At 31.3% G+C, this 16,390-nt stretch overlaps 1 protein-coding gene across 1 annotated transcript; it reads left to right on the top strand.

The window, feature by feature from the left end:
- Positions 1–10,389: 10,389 nt before the first annotated feature.
- LOC136987976 (alpha-tocopherol transfer protein-like) lies at positions 10,390–15,125 on the top strand. The gene is made up of 5 exons (XM_067285746.1): positions 10,390–10,504; positions 11,257–11,499; positions 11,646–11,839; positions 14,444–14,557; positions 14,714–15,125. The coding sequence occupies exons 1-5, from the start codon at positions 10,417–10,419 to the stop codon at positions 15,047–15,049; spliced, it is 975 nt and encodes a 324-aa protein (XP_067141847.1). The 5' UTR covers positions 10,390–10,416; the 3' UTR covers positions 15,050–15,125.
- Positions 15,126–16,390: the final 1,265 nt, after the last annotated feature.

The following is a 16,390-nucleotide window of genomic DNA, read 5'->3' on the forward strand; positions in this document are numbered from 1 at the left end:
GATGCGTGTGCTTGACTTATTGACCTATTTCTGACGCTAATCTCGCGGAGAGAGAGTTGACAAAAATCTACAAATACTTCTAGTTTAGTTATTCGAGGATATGACGTTCGCTCGATCAGAGGGAGAATGATTCGCAGTGGATTGGCAAACCTATGACGAGTTTTCTCCTCGTCGATTTGATGGCCCGGATCTGTCCGTTTATGGATGTCCGCTGAATTTCGCACCTTCTCGTCGACTATTTCTGGGCACTTAATTAATATCTTCTATAAGACATTGCCTTCTTTCTGACTTTGTATGGGCCGAACGCCAGGAACTTTGGTGTCTCCACCTGTTATGCTCTTTGCCTGGGAAAATAATCATGTGATCGACTGTTGACAGAATCGTCGGTTAATTCCCAGGTGCGAGCGTAGTTTCTATCGATGACGCTTTATTGCAGCTGTCCCTCTTTCACAATCGGATGTTATCCTCTTGAAACCTTGTTGTTAAAATTCCCATACGCTTGTTTACAATGAACATCCATCCATTCTGGTGCAATGTATTTTCCTAAGGATCACTGGAAGAAATTTACTTCCGTAAATTTGCACGAAAAAAAAGGAAAAGGCTCGCGCTTATGCCCGCTGGCTCACACCTATCTTGACATTCCAGAGGGAGTCTAAAAGACATACGAGTTGGGTCATTGTGTAGAATGCATTGTTGGATGTTTCCATTGTTGGCGCCGTTTAGTTGGAGTAAAATAACAAGTAAACTTCCGCTTTATTTTACTTATAAGTAAACTTTAGCAAGTAAGTTATGACTTTTGATTTATAAGAAATCAAGATGGGATAACTGGCGATAGAATGTTTAATTCTAGCATGTTTTAAGCTTTAAAGTTCAAACTTTAACACGTCAGATTGTTTTAAAATAAACTAACTTACCAAATTATAAATAAAATTTAATGGGCAAAAGTCATATTTCAGTTTAAATGTCATAATACATACGTCTTTTAGTTTCCCCTAAGCATTAAATTTCGAGTAAGTTCGAGAGTGAAGACAGGTAGGGGTAAAATGAGAACGTCTCTTAGGAACCCATAAAAAATTAGATTCTTCAAAGACAAAAATTCTTCTTTTGTCAATTGCAGTTTAAATACTAGAAGAGCATTAGACGTAAGTAAGGGTTAACACTAGTCGTAGCTAAAACGGCCGAGAGGGTAGCTAAAGTATAGCTAAAGGAAGAAACGGAACAAAGAGAAACTTTCTTAGGTTTAACGAAAGAAACTACAAAGGAATCTCAACAACTAGATCTCCAAAGGCAAGATCGGCGAATAGCATTTTACCGGGCTTGCCTAGAGAGAGCAGAGACATGAAGGACCACTGACATAGAAGAAAGAGGGAGAAAGCACTTGAACAGTCCAACCCAGATACTACTAATATACAAGGAGGAAGAACAGCAGAGAAGCGCGCGCATCAAATACACCCAGTTGGCGAGGAAGAAGAAAAAGGCATGGACGACCCATTGTAGACTTGCAATAAAAAAGGAAACTTCCTATTGTTTACATCTTCTATATACATAAAGAAAAGGGAAAAAATGTTTATGATAATTCTACAAATATGCTTTTGTGATGTGAATGTATATTCTTAAAGTAGAGGTTTACATAGTATAGTGTTATTATTTCATTTAAGTTACAAAAGCATGTCATTAAATTATCATATAGTATATCATATATTGTACTTACCCAATTTTGTTATCAGTGCTGAAATACGTTGAAAACCGATTGATGTAAGACACATTATGTATATTCCAAGTACTGGAGAGCGTTATTGCAATGACGACTGTGAACACCTAATGATCATGCTTGCCACGAGGTAACGTAAAACCAATCTTGGGTAAGTTGGGTAACAAGTATTGAAAGAAAAAAATTTATGTTACGCGTGGTCGTACCGATAAAAATGCTGCATCCGATTTTGTGGCAACATTTTCAAAAACGCCGGAGTCCTATGAGGCCCTAGCAATACGCGAGCTCACGTGTTAAAAATCTAAAAAAAAGGTGTCAGGTGAGGAAGGAGATCAAGCTTTGATTCTAACACTCGTTAGAACTGATAGAAAACGTAAATAATAACAGGAAACAATGAAAATTTTTTATTAGAGCGAGAGAGAGATAAAAATAAACCTTATAAAGACTATCTAGCAGAGATTACGTTTCAGACTTTCAAGAATTCGATCGTAAAGTATTACTAAAAATGAGCGGGAGTTTGAAAATTTCATCAACTTCCCTTGACCGAACAAAGACGCGGTATCGAATTTGACCCATCGTGGCCCGAAATGGTCTGTTATCTACCTGGATACAATCGAAAAGCAAGAGATCCAAAATGAATTCTTTAATTAAACTCCTGATCTCAAGGACAAATTCGGACTTTCCTCTGTCTTATGAGTTATCCAACTAGTCTTCAGTGTTTTACGTACGGACTCTTCATCCCTAACATCAGTATTCCTCTTTAAACTATTGTTGTTTCTACATTTTGCCGCAGGACTTTCTGACACATATAGAAACTTCTCGACCGACGCTCCGAGGCCATCGACTTTACTACCGACCAGCTCCAACGGTGGACGACACATTCTATAAAATATAAGATTCAACGTTAATAAACGGGTTTATTTGTAACTGCAGGTGTCTGCATCGCTTCCATTCACTCCACATCGGATAAATCCGGACATTTGTTTATCCCAAATTCGGCTTTCTCACATAATGGATTTTCAAGTTTTCATGAAACAATCGAGCGAATTCTTAAAGAATATTATTCAAGTGACGGTAGAATAAACTAAGGAGATTCTAGGAACCGTGTTTTTGGCTTAGTGGGATTCCATTACTGATTCAAATCTTTATAAGGCCCTTACAGCGGCGCGCGTAGACTACGAAAAAGGAGCAGGAGCTATAAGAAAGGGCATCATACATTATGCAAGGAACTTCAAATCAAAGTTATGATTCAACGTGGATCAGCGCTCTCACAAAGTGGCTGTGCAGTCAGGACTAACTTGCCGCCGAAAACAAGGGATGGGGTTATGGTCAACATACGAAGTTGCATGAGTCAATGGACAAGTATCGTTTATTTGTTTCTGTTATATTTGCATAACGGGCTTGAACACACGAATTTTCTGTTGTTTGGAGTCCTCTTGAGGATTAGGAAAAAGTAACCGAGACGAAGAGAACGACACGTTCACCAAATGCCCCAATGTACAGTACATTAAATTTTTATATAAAAAGTATTGGCGTTGTTGGTGCTCGAATATATCTGTGAATTAAGAGATATTGGCAAATTTTAAAAAATTTCATTATTTCAATATTGTTTTATTCAGGAAACGATATGAAAGGAAAGATTTTTACATCAAATTGTGAAGAATTACATCACTTTTATGTCATGTTCTGTTAATTGGGTATGCACTTCTAAACGTTGCCTCCTCTTTAGATTTTCTTCAAAACTTTTTATTTTAAAATTTTTTTTACAGAATACAAACACGAAAAAAACTTTTGAACGACAGCGCTCAATAGAAGAATCGTATTGTAAAGTAAATTTACCAAATTTTTTCATTAACACAATTTTCAGAAGCACTCTATGCAGGTCGTCAGTGCTAACGAGATGTGCACACATACCTCAGCAGAATTTGAGCGTGTAATGTTCGTTTAACATTTGTAAACAAACAAGGATATTCTATTTAAAAATGTCAGTAGTTGCCAGATGATTCCAGTCTGAGGTAAAATATGTAAAGAAGCTGTAGCTGAAGTCTTGAAATGGAATATACTAACCTTGGAATAACGTGGATTTTGTTTCCCCAGGAAAATTGCTGTGGAAATCGTTCCTCTGACGTATTTCACTTTGTTTGAGGAGCGATTTTAAAAGCATTTGTGTGTTGCGATTTACCGATTTATTTAATATTACGACTAGTTCAAACAGTTCAAACAGGTGTATTCATATTTATTATTGGTGCAGATTCAGTATAATATAAACAAAACTTTGTATTATTTTAAATTTCTAGCCTCAGTATTAATCATTAATAATGAAGGTATTTTCCTCCAAATTGTGTAATCAGGCAACAAGTTGAATGTATTTGCAAATATACAGGAATTATTTTCGATAATTTTGTGATGACTGCAAAGAAAAAACAATGATGACACAGTCTTACGTCATTAAAGACTTTCCCCCTTTACACATCGTCATCAGTTGTCACGTACAGTACATATGAATCTCTGTCTCCTGTAAACCGCAGTCGTTATAACAGAATAACCTTATTACTGTGTTCGCCTGAATTAAATATATACTTATTATTAACGTAATTATTTATGTATTTGGCTAGATGTCGGTCAATTCAATGATAAAAGTAAATTCAGATTGAAAAAACTTTAGCTGTCGTGCCATATCTTGTCGATTACTAAATTTCAGCAGCATTATATTATAATAAAATATATTATTTTACTTTATATTTATTTGTATATAGAAATAATATGCTAGAAGATTACGTTAATAAATTGTTTGTCTTATTACAAAGAGATAGCTGCTATACTTTTTAGTTTTATTTTATTTTCTTGTAGAACTAGAAAAAGTCACCTCTCATTTAGCAGAACCGTTGATTACTTTTGTTCAAAGACATACAATTTTAGTTTTAAATGTTAGAAAATACAATTGACAATAATATTTGTTTAGTTACCAATATCAAACATTTAAGATACTTTCATCCCTGATAAATGCCACGTAATCATAATTATATTGTTTTCTTGTTATATTTTTAAGAGGATAAAGATTAAGATAGCACTATCGTAAGATTGTTTTTGATAATTTCCGAAGACCTCTAAACCAATCAAATTTCAAATAAGAGTCCGAAAGCAGTAATTCTAGCCTGTATAAAGAGGCAATCTTCGATAATCAACAGAAATTCGAAAAAGTACAAGAGAAAAATAGAGAAGAACAGAGACCGAAGTAACAATTTAATCCAGTCCTCATCGTCATCTTTACCTCACCAGTCCAAGGTAAGTGATTAATAGAGTAGCACTGTTTATTTTTTTTCTGGTACCATTTTCCCACGTGCCGTTTACGATTACCTTTATTCTCGACTAGATAGCCCGACAGTTAAATTAATGTTAACTCACTTAAAATTAAAATTTAAAAAAATTTAAAAACCAGGCGAATTTACGACACAAAAATTAGTTAGATTAGTATTGCAGCATCAAGTTGAGTTACGTCATTCTCGTTCTGGAAAAGCGTTAATGATGGGCAGTGACTTTGTGACGGACAAAGTATCATTTCCAAATAACAATGTTTTAAATACTGAGAGGAAGAAAAGCCCGAGAAAAAGGTAAACTCCATTGTGTAACTTTGTTCTGTACCCAAAATCTGTGAAAAGGGACAAGTTATACGAATGATCGTTTAATTTCTTGAAATATTTTACTCTACAGAATTGTTAATTCGGAAGTTGATAAAAATTGAGTTATATCATTTTATCCAGACAGAAATACCCTATTCACACTATATTTTAAGCCAGCTCAAATGACCAAGCCAGCTTAAAGTATAAAATATGAACGGAACTGACTTAACGTTAAACCGGTTTAACTACCAACAACCGGCTCAGCTTATATCGCTTTCTCAAAGAAGCTTAAGTCGCTTCAAGCTTTCCCCGAGATCCGCCACATTTTCAAAAATAATGGCGGAAGCAGATGTACAGTACAGTTCAGATGTTCGAACAAACCAAGGTCCTAGAACCTTGCGAACAAACGATACTCTTCTCTGTTAGCATGCATATGCAGCTTCTGTACAAGAAGTTTAAATAATAATATAAATTTCTGTCAAAAATCCATTCTTATCACAGTTCTATCACTAAAGTGATATAAACATCGAGAGAATCGTGCTACCAACGACAACGACATCACTGATAATAAATGTTAATTATTCCTAACTGACGTCTTATGCATTTTAAATAAGTTATTTATATTTTAAATTACTAAATGTAAATTAATTTATGATGATTTATGAAAAATAAGCATAATTTTTCTTTTATTTAAAACGTAATATTGAGTACACCCACTTCAGGGCTAAGCGAATAATTCGCTTTAATTACCTAGTGTGAACAAGTATTTAATCTTGATTTCGACAATGCGACTTAACTTAATTCAGCTTAAATCTTAATCGCGCTTAAAATGTACAGTGTGAATAGGGTATAAGACTAAAGGTGAGCAAAATGACACATAACGCCATCTGTTATCGGACTTTATTTACAGATTTTATTTCTTCTGTAATTTTTTGGTATTTGCTAAAATTTTTTGCAGTCTAAAAAAAGCATATTATCATAAGGAATTTTTAGACGTATGCAAAGTTTCAATTAGATCAGAAATTGGGAAGTCGGTTAAAATTCAGTTACTTTATTTGGACAGACATCCAGACAGACAAAAAAAGCATAATAAGAAATTACTTACTTTATATAATTTCATAAATTAAATCATTATAACGTATAAAGTTAGCTCAAAAAAGAGAGAAATTTAAGGGTGTTTTATAAATTGCCTTTATAATATAAATAATATAATTTCTGACCGAATTTCTCATTTCTATTCTTCTATAACAAGCAGAGTTAGGTTGCATTCTAAATGTAAATAATAAGCAACGATTTGCTTAATTTTCCCAGCAACTTAAAATTGTCTGTTGTGCCATCTGTTGGAACAACAGACAATTTGTTTAAATTTGTTTTCTATTGTTATAAAATGGCAGAAAGCTTAATTTTGAAGCTATAGTTTAGTTTCATTAAAAAAAAAAAAAAAAAATTGTAAACGAATCCCAAATACACAAACCTGGCTGCATAATTTCAGATATTTCATTGAAAAATACTAGAATTATTAATCTTTCACATTGTAAAACCGAATATCTCTCTTGTGTCGTGTGTAGCAGACTAACATCTATATAGGTATCTATTAAAATCCCCGAATTTTTTTTTTTGCATTTTTAGACGTTTCGAAATGTTCTAAGCCCAAAAATGTAAAAATCTGAGGAGACATTTTTTGCTGGATCCCTTTCAAAAGTAAAAATTGTAGACCTGTAAATTCTCTGTTTTCCCTGTCTGCCTGTCTTTACTTAAACTCGAGAAAGGAGATAGTTAGATTATACTGGAGACAATACCTGAAAACAATATTCAAACAGCTAGTAACAATGAACAATTCAGTATAATAAAACAAACACAGAAATATTGCCAATACAATTTTATTCGATTCGAGATATTCTCAAACTACATTCAGAATGAAAATTAAAAACATCCAAAATACTCACTAGTCAATACGAATCGTTAAGTCGATATCATTAATCAAACACGAGAAAAAGGCAACCATTCTCCGACTCCCCTCAGTGTTTTCATTCACAGACCGAAGATCTTTAAAAACAAGTAATATAAAAAAAAAATTTTTTTCAAAGTCAATTCCTACTTAAGTCAACAAAGAAAAATTTTATTCTAGTTACTTTTTATTAAATAATTACAATTAATCTAAATATGTATATACATATGCTAAATATTTTATATAAGAGACATTTTTTTCTCTCATATAAAACTAAAATTAATTAATTAAATTTAATTAATGAACTAATATTTGAAAAAAAACTGTATTAACATCAAGTGTCATCCACTACAAGTTTAAAAAAATGTATTTGAACTTGAGTGGATGATTGAAAAGTATTTTATTAACGATTGAAAATTTGAACAAGATATATATATATAGGGAGAGTGTGAACTAATAGTAGGAATTTAAAAAGCGGGGGGGAGAAATGGCTGCTTTTTACCCCCTACGAGTCTTCACCCTCGAACCTACGTGTTAAATAGACTTTGATCTAAATCTAAAAGTTTAAAGACGTTAGAATTAAGCATTCTATCGCGAGTTATTCCATCTTGATTTCTTATAAATCAAAAAATCATAATTTATTTAATTTTCGAAGTTTACTTATAATCAAAATTTTTCCGACAAATCAATAAAGCAATCCGAGTTTACTTGTTTTTAACTCTAACAAAACGGCGCCAACAATGGAAATTTCCAATAATGCATTCTAATAATTGGTTACTTTTGATAATTACGTGACACACGTTATGTCATAATATTAATCGATTTGACAAGATTTCAATACTCTTCTCTTGTTTTGTGTGCACGAAACATCAGTGAAAATAAAACGCATTTTTATCCAGCAGTATTCAACACAATTAGAAAAGAAACAATATGGAAAAATTAAAAATATAATCGTAATTTTAGATGCGATGCCGATAATTTCACTATTTAAAAATAAAAACTGCTCTCGGTAAGACACAACGTGACCCAATTCCTATGTCTTTTAAACTTCTTCTATAGAGTCAACACAGGGATCGGCAAATCAAAGCTGTCCGGTTTAATTTGTCAAGTGAAATTTTAAATATTTCTTACATTTTTCTGTTAATTTCCCTATTGATTGCATAACGAGATAATATAATATTATATTACACGTGTAGGCATTTCTATATTTATAAGTCTTATAAAACGCAAAAAGCTTATTTTTGAGAGTAGGAATGAGTTTTATAAACAATTGTGAATGTTAATAACAAGTAAAATCGTCATAAAGTTTGACCCTAGTAGAGATGCACCCGACCTCATTTATCTTTTTACCCTTCGATCTTCAACCACAAAAATTTAATAACATCAATCTTTCTAATAGTTAAACCTCCCTGAAATGTTCAAAACTTTTCCACAAAAAGCATAGGAGTTATTAGGATTCAAACATGGTGAAAGAATTCGTGCCCCGTGCACACACATACTAATATTCAAATATAGAGATATTACCACGAAGTTTTTTGAATTTCTCGACATTTCATGGTGTTCTAAGTCCAAAAATATAAAAATCTTAGGTGGTCATTTTTTAACCGATCGTCATACTTTCCCTGTGTTCTATATAACAGCCGAGAAAGAAGAAAAATATTTATTTTAAAATACAGTAATTAAACACCTTCTACCATTAGTTAAAATATTTGAAAAGAAAATAATATTTTTCAAAAAGTTGTTTTAAACATTTGTTAATGAATTCATAATAAATTTGAAATACAATTTGTCAAAAAATAATAATAAAATTTATCGGTGTCATTCAATTAAGAACGTGCTAGGAAAGCATTTTGTATTCAGTCGTATCTAACGTAATAACTGATTGAAGTTTACCTTGAAAAGAAAAATCTTTTTTCTACAAGGAAAATTTTAATTGGATTTAAAATATAAAAAACTACCTTGTAAACAATGCATCCTTGTATAATATACACGTGATTCACTCATTTCTAATCCTACAGTTTGTGTGAAAGTCGGTCGAGACACGTGAAATTATTGTTCTGAATCATTCTCACATTTAAAAAAATGATGTAACATTTTTTATGGTTACATGATTTGTATCTATTGCGGGAAAATGAAATATATTATTTAATAACAATAACCCGTATTGTGAGTTATTGTTATTGTAATATTCTGTTCAACACTCGTGAATACTACCGCATATTTATTTCTTATGTTGTAACTTAAATCTAAGAATCTGAAACAGAAATTTAAATATAAGCACACACACGATGTAATATTTGTTCTTAATTAAATACTTAATATATTTAATAAAATAACGGCTCCTCTATAACATGTAAGCCAACTATTATTTAACAGAACCAATACTCCATATAAATGGCGACGTTCTATTCCAAATTGTCATCTCTCTTATATAAAATGGGGGTGGAGATCAATTGCTATCTGACATTTCCTTCTTTGTACAAAATAAATAAATAAAATATCAAAAAATAGATCTGTTTTTTTCATAATTGGAAGATGTAATTCGTCCTTCAAAGAAACATGTTTAATTTCGAATGCTAAATGTGTACAAGGTAAGCATTCAACACAACCGGAAATATTAATGACAATTTTTCTGTTATAATAAATATACATTTTAGTATTATCAAGCAGTGTTTTCTTTCTAAAAATATTTACACCAGATTTATTAATTCATGCCAATGCTGTTTAAAATAATTATTCTATTATATACAAGATAATTAGTACTTTCTCCATTGAAATAAATTCAGAATGTCAGTTTATATAATATTTTGCATTTTATAAAAAATCTGTTATAAATAAATGCGAATGAAAATAACCGGTTAGCAGGTAACTATGACCTTAAAAAATATATAAGATATAACATCCAATAGAATGAGCATCTTGGTATAACGAGAAATTCTAGTCTCGACAATTGTACTTCGAAGTAGCTTTTGCAAAGGAAAACGTAAGTAGAATTGTTTAACTTGTATTATTTAGTATTTCACAAAGAGTATTGAACAGAAAACGGGTGTAGTTATCGTCAAAATATCTTGTCTATGAGTGAAACAGATTCTTTTTTACAAACATATCATCATTTAATATATTTGTAAATTGACAGAATGAAGATAAAGGATTCGATATTTGAGGAAGAGAAAGAAGAATTTTCTTGGGACGAAAATGCCTTGAAATCTTTCAAAAATCATATCAGTAAGTAGAGCTTATTATTATTATTTTTTTTAATTGTCAGAAGATAACACATAAAATCGATTAGGTGTTAAAATTAGTATTTTTGTTTCAATTTTGCGAAAAAATGCTTTAAGCCATATGTTTATATCTAAACTATTCTATCCCTATCGGAGGACCGGTCACGTTACAGCGGATTTCCAATAGTCATTTATCTTTTCATACTCTGTTAGAAAAAGGAGAGAATATTCTACGCTCCTTCTTTCCACTGATTCCTTGTTCATCGATTTAACCAAAAGTTTTCAATCGCAACATGTAGTAGACATTCTTCTTAATTGTGTAAGTCGATGCTAAAGAGAAAGGCTCTGATATTCAATTTTAATCCTAGGTAAAATAATTAATGATGTAAGCCGTCTATACCTTAACGTTCTCTTAGAAATTCCTGTTAATATCCTTGTCTAGTTGTACCTTGTTTTTTAATAGGACTTGTTGCACTGGTGCAATTTCTAATTAGCAAATAGAAAAGATTTTAGTCAAAAGTCAAAACAACATATCGTTAATTTTGTCTCTACCCTCTGTGTTTCGGACTTGAAGGCCCTTTTTTGCAGGTTTACAATATTCTATAACAATTCTTACAAAGTTTCCAAAGTTTTTTTCCTAAAATATGTGAAAAAGTAACATTAATTTAAGGAGTATTTTTAAAATAATTTGGAATGTTTCACAACCTAATTATGAAAACATAATGAACTAATATCTATGTTCTTGATATTTATTAGAAGAACAACGCATTACATGCCTCATGGATGACATTTTCCTTCTCGGATTTCTACGTGCTACGGAATTTGATTTGCCAAGTTCTCTTCAGTTGCTTAAGAATTATTATAACACGAGAGTAAATTATCCGCAATACATTAAAAATCTTCTTCCTTCCAAAATGGAGGATGCATTGAACATGAATATTTTGCAATTTTTGCCAAAACCCGATCAGTACGGAAGCTATATTTACTTTTTTCGATTTGGTAAGTAGGAATTTTACTTTCTTTTATTATTACTTTTTTTAGAATTACCACAGAAATAAAAATTTATTAAATTATTAAGGTAATTAATTAGTTTTCGACATTATATTATGAATAATTATTATTTTTAAAACTAGTTTCTTTTACAGCCAATTGGGATACGTCTGTTGCAGATGGAATTGATGTAATACGTGTTGTACTGCTTAACATGGACCTTCAGTTAAATCTGCATCGAACTCAAGAAAAGAAAATCACTTGTATCGTAGATGCCGAGGGATTATCTCTGTCACATTTCTACAATTTAACGCCAAGAATCATCAGTGCTTTCGCCACACTTGCTCTTGTGAGTAGCGATTTGTGTTGTCAAACTTATCTACGTTAAGTTTAATGATTTGAGTATACAAAATTGTGTGAATTATCGGCCATTTTCTTATGCGTGTATTCGCAAATTATGTTGGACGGTGACGTGAAGGGACGTCAATCACTGCTGCAGAGGGCAATAAAGATAACACGTTAAAATAACACAGGTCTACAAGTAAAAATCTGCATAGGATTTTTATACATTTTCTTTAAAACATATACAGTCAAACCTGTTTTTGTGCGGTGAATAGGGACCGCATAAAAAAAGTCTCACGTAGAAAATAACTCGAAACCGTGCGAAATAACTAGGAATTGCTTTTTTAACTCCTTGGGCCTTTTTCTGCAACACCTAATGAGGAAAAAATCCTAAATTTTAATTTTTATATTAATTAATTATTTCCACTTAAATACGAATCTAACATTAAAAAGTTAAAAATAATCGTTAAATAATGATTTTATTTGATAAATATAGCTGCTGGAAGTGTTATTTCATTTAACAAGGCGTGAAATTTCACACCTGCAGTCTAAAGCTGGAGGGGAGCTAACTTACCGCATCTGTTCAAATATAACATAATATTTTTGGTTTTTATGCTATTAAAATAAGAGGGGACCGAAATAAACGTATGAGAAAAAAATTCTACTGAATAAAAAATGAAAAAACCTGCTGATGTCATAGAAAACAACCAATAGAGTTTTTAAAAATTTTACAGGAGTCAATTATGTTCCAATTCGATTGAAATTTTCATATACCGCACAAAAAAATCGCACAAAACAAATCGCACAAATAAAAATCGCACAGAAAAAGACCGCACAAAAACAGGTTTGACTGTAATTCAGCAAAAATATCCCATGCAGCTGGAAAAATAATTTTTTTTTTTTTTTTTTTTTTTGTCGACCTGTCTAATAATGCGTCATTGCTGTTTAGGTAATAAGGTAAACTGTCATGGCAGCTATCGAACTCTTTATAATGTGACTATTTTTTCTTTTTATTATTTTTTCTTCCTTGTTCTGTTCTTTAAAGTTTTACACCAAGTTTTATAAATTATAGAGCGAAAACACATTAACCTTAGTTTGAATTCAGATGAATACGCCAAGAAAATGTAGAACTGTCTTTTACAAGGGACTGGCGTTGTAACTCGAAGTGTAGTACAAGCTTCAGTTACTTTAATAAACATGACTAAATTAATATAGACTATATTTATTTATTTTGTGATCCGATATCATTTTATTCACGTGATAGAAGGGGATCATATGACCTAGTCTAGAGTTTATGCCCTATTTACTCTTTCATTCCTTCGTTTTTTTTAAATAATGGGTTGCAGTAGGTCTCCAAAAATCATATATAACACAGGCATATACAATATATTTATCTAAATAAACGTCGTTGTGCATCGGCGTGTGAAACCGTAAGAAAATAAAATCGAGCAACGAGTTGTTTAGCTTTCCCGACAACATTTAGTGGCTCCATCTGTTATGTTATTTAATTAAAATTTGTTTTAACTATTATAAAATGGCAGAAAGCTTCATTTCGAGAGTAAGGTTGGGCTTCATAAATGTTTGTAAATGCTAATAGGTGTTTAAGGAAGTGTTCACGAGCAATTATTTTATTGTGACATCCTCACAATGTAGGCCTGCAATTTCCAATCAAGTTTATAATTTATTTAATTTAAAATAAATGTTTTTCACCTAAAATTATTAGTGTTTTGCTCCTGTATACCATACATTTCCTAATAATGGAGTCGTGCCGGCCATTGCCGGGAGTTGGCACAATTTCGTTCACCTGTTTGAAGGTTAGTAACTCCTGCGCTTTTTGTGGAAAATTTCTTAAATTTTATAGGGACGGTTGTGTATAAGAGGAATTCATTTAAATTTTGCCGGTTACAGGTTCACGAGATGAAGAGATAAAGGAAGTCGTGTGTATCTTCAGCTGGGTTGGACTTGATGACGATTTTACTCGTTATTATCATTTACAATTTTTTTAATAAAACTTATCCCTAGCTTCAAAATTAAGCATTTTGCCATTTTATAGTATTGTGTTTAAAAGTATAAAAAGTTATTTTTTAATAAACTTTTATAACAGATTGCACCACATACGCCATTTTAAATGTTGCCGGGAAAGTTAACTTACTCGTTGCTGAAATTTTTTCTGTGTTTTTCGTAAGGCATTTATAGATTTATATATGTGGATTTTTGATTAATTGGGAACGATGTCTGAATACTTAAAAAAAAAACACCAAATAATATTATTTTCTCAAGAATATCGATTGACAAAGTGAAGAAATTTTACATCATAGATTTAACGATATTGACAGACATACTTAATATGATTACCCACCCCTGATATAGAGTACTTCTTTCATGGGGTTTATCAATTATGCTGATTTGAACTTAATACATTCGTATTCATGACTTAAATATTATACTGTATTAGTTATTATAAGGCCTATCGGAATTTCTGTTATGCATTTGTTTACATAGATTTGTATATTCTGAAAGGTAATTAATAATAAAGTATATGTATTGAGAACAATAAGTATTGATAACTGTTTAAATATTTTAACAATGATTTTAATATTTTTTCAAACAGGGAAGTTCTTATACTTTACGATTCAGAGCAATACATTACGTGAACATGAATGTCATAATGAGAGCATTGTTAAGTGTTTTCATTCCACTTCTACCAGACAAAATCAAGAAGACGGTGAGCATTTTCAATTTTGTTATTAATTTATCAAAGTATAATTAATAATGTCTCAATTAAGGCTCCGTTTTCTTGCTTTAATTGTTCATAAAAGCTGAGTAATTTCATTTTTTGCCTGTAAGTATACCAATTTCTCATACGCAATGAAAATTTTAGATCCATATACATTCTGATATCAAAACTTTGGCCGATTTCATCAGTCCAGATCGTCTGCCTTCACAAGTCGGTGGAAATTTGCCACCTTTCGACCCGTCTGAAGCTAATAAAATGCTTAAAGCTAATGAAGAATTTTACCGAAGGAACGAAGAATATGTGAAATTATACGAGAAATCAATTAAAGATTGTAATGAAGACACATCTTCATGCAACGATGTGAAGACGAAAGAATTTATTGAAAAGGTGGAAGAAATATTTGAATGCCATTGTAATAATCCCGAAGCATTTATAGCTTGTGTAAAAGAGAACTCCAAATTTGATATTGATGCTTTTTAAGAAAGAACATTTCTTCTAAAATTAGAAAAATATAACTTATACTACAAAATTAGATAATCCTTAATTGTATCGTTAATTAAAACTATGTTTGGTAATAAAATTTAAATACCTGTTTATTAATTAAAAGAATTTAACGAATAATAATAGTGGATTTATCATGCGAAATAAAGTAAAACACAGGTAGTCCTCTTTTCTCACACTTTTGATATCTTTAATTGTGCAACTTGAACACTAACTATATAGTGTATTTACTCGGACACATGGTAAATTTCATCATCATGAAATTTGCCATGTGTCCGAGTAAATACACTATATAGTTAGTGTTCAAGTTGCAGAATAAGTACCGGCACGGTTTCATAAATACTTCAATCTTTATTTGGTTAACAGCCGGATTGTTTACGGTTGAAAGGTTACAGTTTACCATTTTGGGAGACCTGAAAACGAGTATGAACGGGTCAAAATCTCAAAAATTTTCTGGTGATTGTTCGTGATGTAATATATAGTGATTACATTATAGAACTTAATTTTTAAAATTTTTCATTTCTAGCCTAAAATGTATTAGTCGTGAATTGTGTAGAAGAAACTTCGAGAAATAAAAAAACAATTAGCAAAATCAATTCGAAAATAGTGATACTATTTGCGTTGGATTGATTTCGAAACATGGGTCTGTACCGCTCTTCACGGAGAAATTCGAACGGATACAATTTTAGTTTTTATATTAATCGAATCCTAAGGGTTTTGGGCGTGTTAAGTTTTCAAACAGCGCAATTATGTTTTGAATTGTAGCACCACAAAGGATATGTAGGAGCTTGATTTATAAAATTACTTTTATATAAACTCGACAGATGGAGCCATGCGTTAATTACTTTTATACATGCGTATAAAATTATGTTATATGCTAATTATTACACGATAGACTGTGTTATAATATTCAAAGGCATTGACTTTAAGTAAAAAATATTCTTAAACGGAACACGAGTGGATTGTTAAACTATTTCATCGTGATAAATAATGGAGATTTTGTATTACAAGTAAATTTTTGTATAATTTAACGTAAATCAACCTAAAATGAAGAACATTCGATTAAAAAATTTAAAGTTTTAATTGCTAATAAAATCTTTAAAATATGTAAAAAATAAAATCGTAAAAATATTAGCTGCAAAATCACCCAATGTTGTATTTTTGGCGCTAAAAGTTATAAACCTTTTATCTATACAAGAATCTTATGATGGACTGAAACCTTAATTATGCAGTAGATGCTGTCAAAACTGCCCATTCTAAAATTGTAAAACCTGAATTCGATTACCAGTATGTTCACTAACAGAAGTAGTTGATCCTCTG

This window comes from Centruroides vittatus, unplaced genomic scaffold, assembly GCF_030686945.1.
Source record: "Centruroides vittatus isolate TY-2023 unplaced genomic scaffold, ASM3068694v2 scaffold_2931, whole genome shotgun sequence".
NCBI classification, from domain to species: domain Eukaryota; kingdom Metazoa; phylum Arthropoda; class Arachnida; order Scorpiones; family Buthidae; genus Centruroides; species Centruroides vittatus.